The following is a 12,613-nucleotide window of genomic DNA, read 5'->3' as shown; positions in this document are numbered from 1 at the left end:
TCCCAAACCACTGGTTTCTTCAAAATTAATATTTTCCATCTTTGTCTTGAAAGAACACATGTATATGTGGCAGAAACAATATGGGGAAAATCTGCAAATTCCAGTCTATTGACGTTTCTGTGATAAATTCATCTTTGGCCATTTGGAATTAGATGAATTCAGAGACTACGAAAAAGCAATAAAAGCAAGAAATCTCATGAAAGACAAACTTTATACTAGGGGTCCTGTCTCAGAGATAAGAGTTAGCTCCTTTCTTTAGAATGCTGTGATAATGAGCCAGGTTTATGATTTAAAACCCACTATTAGCATCACATAGGGGAAAAAAATCTCCTCCACTGTCACAGACTGAAATTCTGTTGCCACCAGTTTGTTCTTTGGTACAAGCTGGGATGAAGTCAGGGTACTTCGTACCCATCACCTTTACTGGAAAAACAAGTATACAACCAAATGGGAGTACGTTTAGTAAATGTCAGTTCCATCATAGCTACAAAGTTCATCAGTCCTCATCAGTAGGAAATATATTCAGATATATTTGTATTATGTGATGCGGACCACAGTCAATAGGACTGAAAGCCTATGATCATGTGGTTTTCTCAAGAGCGTGAACAAGACACTAAAATTTTGCTAAAAAAACAAAAGAACAACTCCCATTCCATCAACCTGACTCCTCTGACTGGCAGTCTGGATATCACAGGAGTTAAATTTCATATACATGTTTATGTATGGCTGAGTCTCTGCTGTTCACCTGAAACGACAACATTGATAATCGACTATAGCCCAATACAAAATGCTTTTGGTATTATAAAAACAAATTTTTTTCACCTTCAAGTGGGAATACATTAAATTGAGAAGCCCCACCCAGCATCATGTGAGCTGCCGACCATGTGTTACTGTGCAAGATGGATCACTTGATGGGAAACAGGAAATCGCTAATAAAGGTTGTTTTTGTTAATTACACATGGAGTAAAAACCAGAAGGGGAGAGAGCAGGGTTTTATTTTAAGCCAGATTTGAGTACTACATTGAGGGCATAAATAGAAAACTTTACATCGTCGTTGACCTCATGAGCACTGAAATGGGCTAAGTACCCCTAGGAGCAGTCCTCCCCCTTCTCAGAATCATTTCTACTTACAGCAATTTTTATGTAGTTAATATTAGCACAAACCCTTTTCTCTGCATGCCTGCTTCCTAGCAACCTGAAGCAGAGTATCTGCTTGCCAATCTGCTTTTGGTAAAAAAAAAAAAAAAAAAAAAAAAAGAACAAAAAGCACCCAGTGGATTTGCCAATAACCGTGACGAGACACGGGATATATTCAATAAACTCCGTGTTGATTTTGTGAGCCCGGCAAAGGATACATGTTGTCAACCGTTTGACCTTGCTGTGCTTTCCATCACAGGCCAGGGAAGATGTGATCCACATGCTGAAGACGGAGAAAACTAAGCCTGAGGTTCTGGAGGCTCATTACGGGTCTGCGGAGCCAGAGAAAGTGCTCCGGGTCCTGCACCGAGACGCCATCCTGGCCCAGGAGAAGTCCATAGGAGAAGATGTGTATGAGAAACCCATCTCAGAGGTAAAAACTTACCCCTACAAGTCCCCCAGCAGGGAGCCTCAAAGGGAGGTCTCTGCATCCTTCCATTTGACACACTTCAACATTTCCTTTCAAAGGCAAACATTTATTTAAGATGCCCTATTCCCTGTTGGCTCAGATGGTAAAGAATCTGCCTGCAATGCAGGATACTTGGGTTTGACCCCTGGGTGAGGAAGATCCCCTGCAGAAGGGAATGGCAACCCACTCCAGTATTCTTGCCTGGAGAATACCATGGACAGAGGAATCTAGTGGGTTATAGTCCATGGGGTTACAAAGAGTCGGACAAGACTGAGTGACTAACTCAGTGACTAATTTCAATCTAGAATTAAAGTATAATTTAATAATTCATGAATTATTGTGGATACAGTTCACTGATAAGAATTGTAGAAGTATTTTCTTAAATGTACTTAAAGCCCAAAATATATTTCTCATGTGGTTATGATAGTTACCTGCTCTTCAGTTTTTTATTCTTTTACAGGTGATATGTATAAAATTTTGAGGTGCTTATGGGTTTTAGCATTGCATTTTCAGATTATTATCAAACTGGTAGCCTAAAACTAAATTGATTTTTATTATTGATATTTATGGTTATAAAGCCACTTGGTTTTTATATCTTATAAAAGACTTGGTCATAATTTAAATGGTCTCATGTGATTGGCTAAAACATAAAAGTTGAGGCAAAATTCCAATGGAAGGTTTAGAGCAGGGAATCTAATAGGACAATATTTAATCATTTTTATACAGGACTGTATTAGAAACTCTTGCTGTTAATTACTCATAATGTTAAAAGTACATGTTAAAAATACTCTCACGTCAAAGTTGGATTTGGATGCAGAATCAGAGAACCAGTTGATGGATCTAGACATACTGACCCTTTGGAATTCATGTAAAAAAAATCATAGATGTGAAATTAGTATTATAAATTAATAATGAACACAGAAATGAAAGTATGAAGCAAGTTGTTGTAATTTAACTTAAGACAAGCCTTTGCAGCAACTTAGTTTGACAGATCTCAGAAAGATCTGCTTTAGAACGTATTCACAACAGATTGATGGCTCCACAATTTTGTAATTTCTGCAACAAGAATGAACTGGAGTTCTGTTCTCATCTTTTCTCTAAACAATAAGAGAGAATTATATGATAGGATGGGCTTCCCAGGTGGCGCTAGATGTAAAGAACCCACCTGCCAATGCAGGAGACATAAGAGATGTGTGTTCGATCCCTGGGTAGGGAAGATCCCCTGGAGGAGGGCATGGCAACCCACTCCATATTCTTGCCTGGGGAATCCCATGGGCAGAGGAGCCTGGCAGGCTATAGTTCATAGGGTCACAAAGAGTCAGACACACCTGAAGTGAGTTAGCACGCATGCATATTATGATAGGATAGAGTCAACTGGCTGGATCCAATTTCACATCTGAGATAATCCCTGGCTTGTGCAGGTCACTTCCGCTCTTTAAGCTTTGGGGTTCTCTGTCACGTGTACGTCTCATGGACTTGCAAGGACTAAATGAAGCAATGCCTGGAAAACTTTTAACATAGTTTCTGGAACATAATAGCTACTCAACAAATATCAGTATTTGCTGGGAGCTGAGGGTGATAATTGCTCACACTCTTTATCAGTTCCCAACTTGGAGGGATGTGAGGAGTAAAAGACACAGGGGAAAGATCAATTTTATATTGTTATTATAACCACCTGGATTGAAGAACTCGGCTTGGTTAAAGAGCATCATTTGGGCATCTTAATTCTTTTCTTCCAAGTTAGAGCTTGGAATAACCCCTAACGGGAGAGGTAGGTCTTCAGAGCACACACACCCAGAATCACTGCCTCCCGCCCACATGATGATGCTTCTTGGTTCCTTCCCCGCTCAACAGTCTGAAGCATTGTTCTTCCCTGGGGAGGAGTGAATGATGAGGAAGAGGGAAAAACAGAAGCTACTTTTCCCAACACTGGCAAAAACGAGAGAAAGAGGATGCTGCAAGGAGAAAAGATTCCCCTACCATTTATAGATTTTTGGTTTCTTAACCCTTTGGGCTTTATAATCAAGTTCTTGCTACTCAGGAGCAAGGGAGTTGCTTCCAAGTTCATGATGCAAGAATCTCATATGTCACTGTTCCATTACCTCCTGGGACTATGAGCAGATAGTCTAGCTTTTGTTCCTAGAAGTCATGCTGTATCTGCATGCATTCATGTTAATTCAGTCCTGTCTGACTCTTTGTGAACCTATGGACTGTAACCCATCATGTTCCTCTGTCCATGGGATTCTCCAGGCAAGAATATTGGAGAGGGTTGCCATGCCCTCCTCAAAGGGACCTTCCCAACCCAGGGATCGAACCTGTGTCTCTTATGTCTCCTGCATTAGCAGGTGGGTTCTTTACGGCTAGGGCCACCTGGGAAGCCCAGAAGTCATGCTGTACCTCAAGCCAAAAACCACTGCTCATTCTACTTTTCATACCAAATTAGGCCCAACTAGGTCATCCAACAGAACCCATTAAAGGTTAAGCAGTGAACCCAACATGGTAGATTCCCCCCCTTGCCAGGTATCTGGGGAGAAATTAAACAGAGAATATTAAATCCCCCAGAACTTCCTTGTACATTAAATTCTAAGATATCAAAATTCTTAATTCTTAAGCAAAATTTCAAAGAAATTAAGCTTTCGGTTTCTTTCCTTCCCAAATTCTTATTCTGCTTAGCCTTAGCCAGAGGGATTTTAATCTGAGGCATTTTCAAAGATGAATGAATATATCCTGACCTCCTCTATTCTGTTTATTCAAAGAGGCTAAAGATTATTAGGACACATGCAGTTACCATAGTATCAATCTCGCATTCATAAATTATTAAAAATGCAAGAAAAGCCCCAGCTCCAAGGTCAATTTATCTCAAGAGGAATGATTTCTTGACCTCAGGACTCAGCATAACGCAGACTCATGTTACTCTTACCAAGACTGAAGCAGAAATTTTGGGGATGTCTGAGGAAAGGAGGATGGATAGAGAAAATCTTTAGCTCTGACAGGATGCTAGTCAGCGTGGGGGAAGCTGTCCCCATCAGATGGAGTCTGCCACCATCAAGAGCTTAATAATTGTGGGGCATGGCAAACCTTGGGTGGGGTGGAGGAATCTGTTTGCATGTACTATCCTTGCCCTGAGTGACACTTGAAACACATCTCTCTTTTTTCAAAGCTCAGGGATGTTTGAGTGGTGACATCCTACATGCCTAGGTCTTCCCACCTGAATGTTTAAAACCTCTGAAATCATTTGCTTTTTTCATTAACAATGCCCAGAACTAGGCAACCCATCTCATACCAGTGGTTTTTCTTACTGCCCCCTTATTTCAGGGGTGGCACCCCTTCTCCCAGGTGACTTTCTGAAACCTCCCTGCCTTACTGCCAAGTGGGAACCATACCGTACCCAGGTGACCATTCCTCAGAACTTCCCTTCTCTCTTATGTTTGAACTTTCTAATTCTTAAGTAACTTGTCCTACTCAAGGCAACAAAAGTATTGCCTTTTGTCACAACTTTTCTCCAGTAGGAAGGCTCAGCTGAGTTTTACTGGTATTGTTGTCTTCAACATTTTGACTAGTTTTTCAAATGGTCCCTCTCTTCCTCCATCACTATTTTAGGGGCTGTCGAGTTTTTTCCTTTTTATCTTTTTTTGCCTCTACTTCCCCTGTGGTTTCAGGCTTCCCAGGTGGCGCCAGTGGTGAAGAATCCACCTGCCAAGGCAGGAGATTCAAGAGACATGGGTTCAATCCCTGGGTCAGGAAGATCCCCTGGCATAGGAGATGGCAACCCACCTCAGCATTCTTGTCTGGAAAATTCCATGGACAGAGGAGACTGGCAGGCTACAGTCAAAGGGGTTGCAAAAGAGTCAGACACAACTGAGCAACTGAGCGTGCACACACACACACACACACACACACACACACACACCCGATGCTTTCAGACTCAGACATTTGTTTTCTGTATATTACCTTCCACACTGTGCATCGTGTGGTCACCCTCCATGAGAGAAGCAAAACCAAGGAGTGACGAGTCTGCCAAGAGGAACCCTTGTTCAACACAAATCTTATCTACTTTTACTTTCTTGAGTTGGATGATCCCTCCTCAGGAGATTTCCACAACACACCTGTGCTTGGACACATCTGCTGCTGTCCTGCCCTACTCCCCTTTCATTTCATCTTTCCCTCAAAATTGACATCTTCAAGTTTCTTGTGTATGTTCACTCAGAGCCCGTCTGGGATAGCTGACACCCTGAGACTCTCCCCAAATTGTTTCAAATATCCTACCCTGACCTTTTCAAGTTTTAATTCTTACGTCTGTCTACATTTTATGTAACCAATCTGAATAGCTGTTGCAGTCTGCAAGAGAAGGGCGCTGTGTGATCTCATGAAGAACCTCCGCAGTTTTGCAGTATGCTCCCCAAGTGTTTCCTGGATCCTGATTCATCTATTCTTTTTGGTGGAGGGGGGTGTCAAGTTGCTCTGCTCTCTAGGCTCTCCAGTCTCTTCTTCCTCTGTCACCCACTGTGATTCAACAAGGACTAAAATATCTCCTTTTCTATAGCTTTATCTTTCAGAGCATTTCGATCCATTTTCCTTCTGTGTAAACACACTTTGGTCTTTTAAGACCTCCCATTTCAAGTAGATTTCTCGCTTCCTAAATTCCTTAATACTCTTCCCCTTAGCCCTATGTTGATAATAGACTAAAAATCAGTTCCTAAATCGTGATTCTTTCATCTGAAACATACTGAAATTTCTCCCCATCTCAAGTCCCTGAACTTCTCCACCAACTTGATTCAGGTACTATGATGATCTCATTCAATTTTCCTTCCACCTCTATCCAAGTGGAAGCTACATTTCCAAAGGAATCGGTGCCCATTTCACTTTCACTATTCAGTAATAAGAACTCCTGTTCCTCTGTGGTTGAGCCACCGTTTGGAGCCTGAAAACCAAAAGCCATGGGACACAGTGTACACAATTAACGAATCTACAGAGCTCACAGTTATGGGAGCGGTCTTCAGAGTCTCAGGACAAGCTACACAGATATAGGAGGTTAGTCCACCTCAGCTCTCTCCTAGGAGCTCCGTGCCGTTCCAAACAAAGTAACGAGTCACAGGGTCTGGCAAGGCTGCTCTATTGCTACCCATGTCAGTTCTTACATCCAGAATTTAAAACTGAAAGCTAAATCCTCATACACTAATGCTTTGTTGCTAAAGAGGAATTTACTAGCTTTGCGGTTTAAAATCTAGGTTTGCAGTTCTGGGTGGAAAAGGCAGTGTACGCATCAGCGTCTCAGCATCCTTCCATAGGCATTCAGGGACAAAAAGACCATCTTCCTGATTATGCAGTCAGTACTGAGGTCAAGCAGAGCTGATGCAGGTGAGGTGAATGTGGCCCCTGACACCAGCCACTTCGGGGCCTAGCCCCAGCGTGGTAGCTGCTGAGAACAGAACAGCCAAGGGCCCACAGGGACAGAACATATTTAAGCTAGGGCCGAGAGGTCCCACCTAGGCTGCCCCAGAGCAATTAATATCAGCATACGCTGTTTTTTCTCTAGATACCCCGACAGTGTCTCTCTCTCTGGATACTTCAGTCAACCATCCAATTAATAACGCCCCCATCTTCTCCTCTTTTGAAAGGCTGGAGGAATAACTGCAGGAGTCTGACATATGACTTGAAAGATTAACTTCAGTATTGACATAAATAGATAGATCACCACCACCAGTTTCTAATCAGCTTCTCTCCTAAACTCTGGAGGGAGCAGTGAGGGAGAGTTTGGACCCTCAGAGCACAGAGTACCATTTTATGTAGACAGGGTCAAAACTAAGAAATGAAAAGGCTGGACTTCTAATGCCCAGCTCCCTGTCCCAAATACAACCTTCAAATATGTCACCCTTCCTTTATTAGGGAGGAGTGGGTCAGGGTATCAAGAAACAGGTGGAAGCTGTTCCTCCAAATAGTCTCAAAAGGAGGGAAGGCCTTACTTTACAACGAAGTTGTTGTTCAGCCGCTTGGTGGTGTCTGACTCTTTGCAATCCCATGGACTTGCGGCACACCAGGCTTCCCTGTATTTCACTACCTCCTGGAGTTCACAAACTCATGTCTATCGAGTCGATGATGCCATCCAACCATCTCATCCTCCGTTGCCACTTTATCCTTGTTGCCCTCAATCTTTGCCAGCATCAGAGTCTTTTCCAGTGAGTCGGCTCTTCTCATCAGGTGTCCAAGGTATTGGAGTTTCAGCTTCATGAAGTCAGAAGGATCAAAAAGGGGAAAGAGTTGCTCCTTCTACATTTCTGATGATGTTCCAGCAATGCTTGACAAATTCGATAGCATGTGGTAAAAATCACACTCGTGGAGATATGCAGAGTGCTTGGGGAGAATATTTTGTAATAGGAGCTGTCTCAATGAGAAAGTCTCTTGTATAGACTGTCCCATTTACACTGCAGAAATGTATCAGAACACATAAAAGTACAATTAGCCTCCCTGACGATCTCAGGCATGACAGGCCACCAGATCGCCTGGGTTTCGCCAGTCTGTTGGTCACCTGCTCTTAGGCAAGGGGGTGGAGGTCTAATCAGAAGGCACTGAGGATTATGGGGGTAATATCTCTTTTGCTTTGGGCCCCACAAATGATTCATTCACAATGAAGGGATACATACAATTGTGGAGGGAACCTCAGATCCTCCTTATGACTGAAGGGCAAACATGGAACATCCAAAGAATAGCTCTGGAGCTGATCCCCACGGAGCTACTCCACTGAGTCTTACGGAGTTGGCTGTGGGATTAAGAATGGATCCTAGGACTTCCCTGGTGATCCAGTGGTTAAGAATCCATCTGCCAATGTAGGGGTCACAGGTTCGATCCCTGGTCCGGGAGGATACCACATGCGGCAGGGCACCTAAGCCAGTGTGCCACAAGTACTGGGCCCATGCTCTAGAGCCCATGCTCTCCAACAAGAGAAGCCACTAAAATGAGAAGCTCAAGCATCACAATTAGAGAGTAGCCCCTGCTTTCCACAATTAGGGAGAGCCTGCCCTCAGCAACAAAGATCCAGTGCAGCTAAAAAAAAAAAGAATGGATCCTAAATATGTCTGATTCACCCAGAACAGTGATTCTCAACAGGGGGGTGGAGGGGCATGGGGACTTTCCCTTCAGGTGACATCTGACAACATTTGTGGATAGCTTTGTCACAACTGCAGGTTTTAGTACCAGCATCTAGAGGTCACAGGCCAGGGATGCTGCTGAGCATCCTCCAATGCACAGGAAATAAGAATTAATTGGCCAAAAATGTCACTAGTGCTGTGGGTTGTGAACTCCTGCACTAGGGTTTGGAGAGGAGAGTAGGATGGAGAACTGTCAATACTGTAAGATTGGGTCCTATTCAACAAACATTTACTGAACACTTACATTGTCCCAAGCTCTGTGTTAAGCACCAGGAACTAAAAAGATGACCAAGGCATGGCCCCTTAGAGATCTTATAACCTGGCCAGAGACACAGGCACAAAACGTCCTGTAAAAATATTTGATAAGATCTCTTAGTTTGAGATATGTGCTCTCCACAAATTCTGAGATTCTCCCTATATTTAGTATCTCTTAAAAGCAGAGGATTGTGGGTCCTTCACATACTTTTCCTAGAAATTCACTTAACTACAGGCCTTAAAAAAAAAAAAAAAATGGCTGCTGCAATGATAATTTCTTTCTACCAGGGGAGGAATTTGTTACATGTGCCTGCCGAGCTCTTTATTTTTGTGAGATTAGGTGGGATGCTCTTCTCTTTCTTTCTGAGTATAGGCCTTTGCGCTGTCTCATCGAAACAGTAAGTCTGTTTAGGAACCACGCATAGGTGCATAGAAAAAGGTCAGAGGCCAGAAGTTACTACAGCCTTACCACCTAGTTCATACAGTCAGCTGACCTAGAGAACATGATGGAATCAGGGGGAAAGCAGAGAATAGCAGACCCCATGCCCTCCCCTTCAGGTAATAAACCACTGGGCTTAGTTGCTCAGTCATGTCCCACTCTTTGTGAACCCATGGACTGCAGCCCACCAGACTCTTCTGTCCATGGGATTCTCCAGGCAAGAATAATGGAGTGGGTTGTCATGCCCTCCTCCAGCGGATCTTCCCAACCCAGGGATTGAACCCAGGTCTCCCTCTTTGCAGTCGTATTCTTCACCATCTGAGCCACCAGGGAAGCCCTGATAAATCAAGAGACAAATTATTATTATTTAGAGTCATAAGTAAATGAAATAAAATATTACGTTCTTTCCCATGTTGGCTTACTCAGCTGGACAGACTCGAGGAAAAGCAGAAGGAAACCTACCGGCGCATGCTAGAGCAGCTGCTTCTGGCTGAAAAGTGTCACAGGCGCACGGTGTACGAGCTGGAGAACGAGAAGCACAAGCACACGGACTACATGAACAAGAGCGACGATTTCACCAACCTGCTGGAGCAGGAGCGGGAGAGGTAACTGCGCATGCTCGTTGGGGGGCGCGCTCTCATCCTGCCCACTTCCCTCCAGGGGTCAGATTTCCATCCAGGAACTTCGGAGACACTTGCCTGGAGCCTAATTCCTAACTTCTGAATGGTTTGCAGAGAGTGAGACAGACTTTGCCTGGAACTATTAATGTGACCATGTTGGGGGTTCATACAAGTATGACAACACACTGATGTGAAAAGCCAGAAAGCCATACTCAGGGAGCTTCCATTTTAACTTGATCAACGAAGCACCTCCGTTTGAAAAGCCTCTCTACTAATTGCCGTTTGTTAGAAATAATCTATTTTTCCTCTTTGGGGTTAAAATCCACTTCTTCGGAGAAACAAATTACTCAATTTAACCATTTATTAATAAAATGAATCCTATTCATTCTTAACACGGTTATGGAAAATCTTACTATTTGGTTGTTATAAATTACTTAACTAGAATTACCTACTTAACTTTCTCAGGAACTCAGTGTAAAACAAAACAAATTTAAAAATTCAGTGTATGTGTGTTAGTTGCTTAGTCGTGTCCGACTCTTTGCAACCCCATAGACCTCAAATATGGAGAAGGCAATGGCACCCCACTCCAGTACTCTTGCATGGAAAATCCCTTGGATGGAGGAGCCTGGTAGGCTGCAGTCTATGGGGTCGCTAGGAGTCGGACAGGACTGAGCGATTTCACTTTCACTTTTCACTTTCATGCATTGGAGAAGGAAATGGCAACCCACTCCAGTGTTCTTGCCTGGAGAATCCCAGGGACGGGAGAGCCTGGTGGGCTGCCGTCTATGGGGTCGCACAGAGTCGGACACGACTGACACGACTTAGCAGTAGCAGACCTCAAATATGTAGGTAATTTTCTCAGACCAGGGATTGCCACGTTTGAAGCAGAGACTTCAAATAGAAACGCTTTGATACTATCCAGCTTTTTCAGCATCTTCTTTTTATCTTATTCTTTTCCTTTTCCTTCCTTCAGCTGAATGGTTACATCTGTGAATTCCACGATCTTTGAACCAATAACACTGAATCGTGATGCTTTGAGTTACCAACCATGTCCTCGGCTGTGTTTAGGGCTTGCAAATAAGAGCCATTTGGAAAGAGCTTCATCAGTCCCAGCTTTGCTGTGTCTGTTTAGTTACAAAAAGGAGATCTGATCTTCCCATATTAGTTTATTTGTAGAAAAAGTTATTTCGATAACAGAGTAATTAAAAGCCTGAAACAGAATAGGTTTGTGTTAAAATTCTTGGAAGTTATTGGTAATGTTTACTCATTATTGGACTTGGCACATCCCTTGAGGGAGGAGAAATGGATGAGGGAGCAAAGGCTGAAGTAGTACATGTAATACCCTCCTCTTATGGTGTAGCTGGTAAAAAGTCAGCTTTCCAATGCAGGAGACACAAGGGATGCAGATTCCATCCCTAGGTGGGGAAGCTCCCTGGAATACACTGCAACCCACTCCATTCTTGCAGTGGATTTTTCAATCCTGGAAAATCCCATGGACAGCGGAACCTGGTGCACGCATGCAGGTGCTCGCACACACACACACACCCCGTTTTAAGCCTGTCTTCTGTTCCTAGAGGCTCAAGTTTAGCAACTTCTTGTTTGGATAAATGCTGCTGCTAAGTCGCTTCAGTCGTGTCCGACTCTGTGCGACCCCATAGACGGTAGCCCACGAGGCTCCCCTGTCCCTGGGATTCTCCAGGCAAGAACACTGGAGTGGGTTGCCATTTCCTTCTTCATGTTTGGATAAATAGATGGTCTAATTTGATATTTTGGGGAAACCAACCAGAATAAACTCCACCTCCTCAACTTCTATGAACTTTCCAACCTCAAGCATAGGTAGTGAAAACAAGATTTTAATGTTGGTGTAAAATCATGTATATCTAGGTGTCTTGTATTGGACTGTGGTCAGCTAATAGTAGCAACTTGTTTGATATCTCTTTTAAAGATCTGAAATCTAATAATTTTAGAGAACAGCTGTGTGAATTATTTTCTGGTCTGTTTGTAAACCATTTGGTCTAGAATGAGATATGTCTGCTTTTTTCTGCAATTTCCCACCTAAGCTAAACGCCTGAGGTGAATTCATCTACAGTGGTTGTATATAAATGAAGCATGTGGATGGAGAGATTGTACTTACCTAGCTGCTTCTTTTTCTTTCTTTTCCTAATTTCTGTGTATTATGAGAATCGTGGAAATAATAACAGTTGATGGAGAGCTTTATAGTTCGCAAAATACTTTTATAGTCATTATACAGTGAGCTTGTCCCAAGTGTATTTATTTTCTAACTTCATATTGACCAATTCGAGACGAACAATCCCAATTCCCCATCCCTCCACTGGAGTTGTTTCATTTTACCAGAGCAAGTACACAGTGATCTCTCATGAACAAAGTGTCGTGTGTGTGCTTGCTCAGTCGCCTCAGTCGGGTCTGACTCTTTGTGACCCCATGGACTGTAGCCCCCAAGCTCCTCTGTCCATGGGATTCTTCAGGCAAGAATACTGGAGTGGGTTGCCATTTCCTCCTACAAAAGTGCTGTGTAGAAAGTTTTAAA

General features: G+C 43.1%; 1 protein-coding gene across 4 annotated transcripts in view; it reads left to right on the top strand.

Moving 5' to 3' along the window:
* FILIP1 (filamin A interacting protein 1) overlaps positions 1–12,613 on the top strand; it is a 222,431-nt gene that overhangs the window by 146,014 nt on the left and 63,804 nt on the right. For all 4 annotated transcript variants that reach the window (XM_027550954.1, XM_027550956.1, XM_027550953.1 and 1 more), the window contains 2 exons: positions 1,397–1,570; positions 9,872–10,050. In XM_027550954.1, the coding sequence (XP_027406755.1) occupies positions 1,397–1,570; positions 9,872–10,050 (353 nt within the window). The remainder of the gene's footprint in view (positions 1–1,396; positions 1,571–9,871; positions 10,051–12,613) is intronic.

This window comes from Bos indicus x Bos taurus, chromosome 9, assembly GCF_003369695.1.
Source record: "Bos indicus x Bos taurus breed Angus x Brahman F1 hybrid chromosome 9, Bos_hybrid_MaternalHap_v2.0, whole genome shotgun sequence".
NCBI lineage: Eukaryota > Metazoa > Chordata > Mammalia > Artiodactyla > Bovidae > Bos > Bos indicus x Bos taurus.
This window is presented reverse-complemented; position numbering and strand designations above follow the sequence as displayed.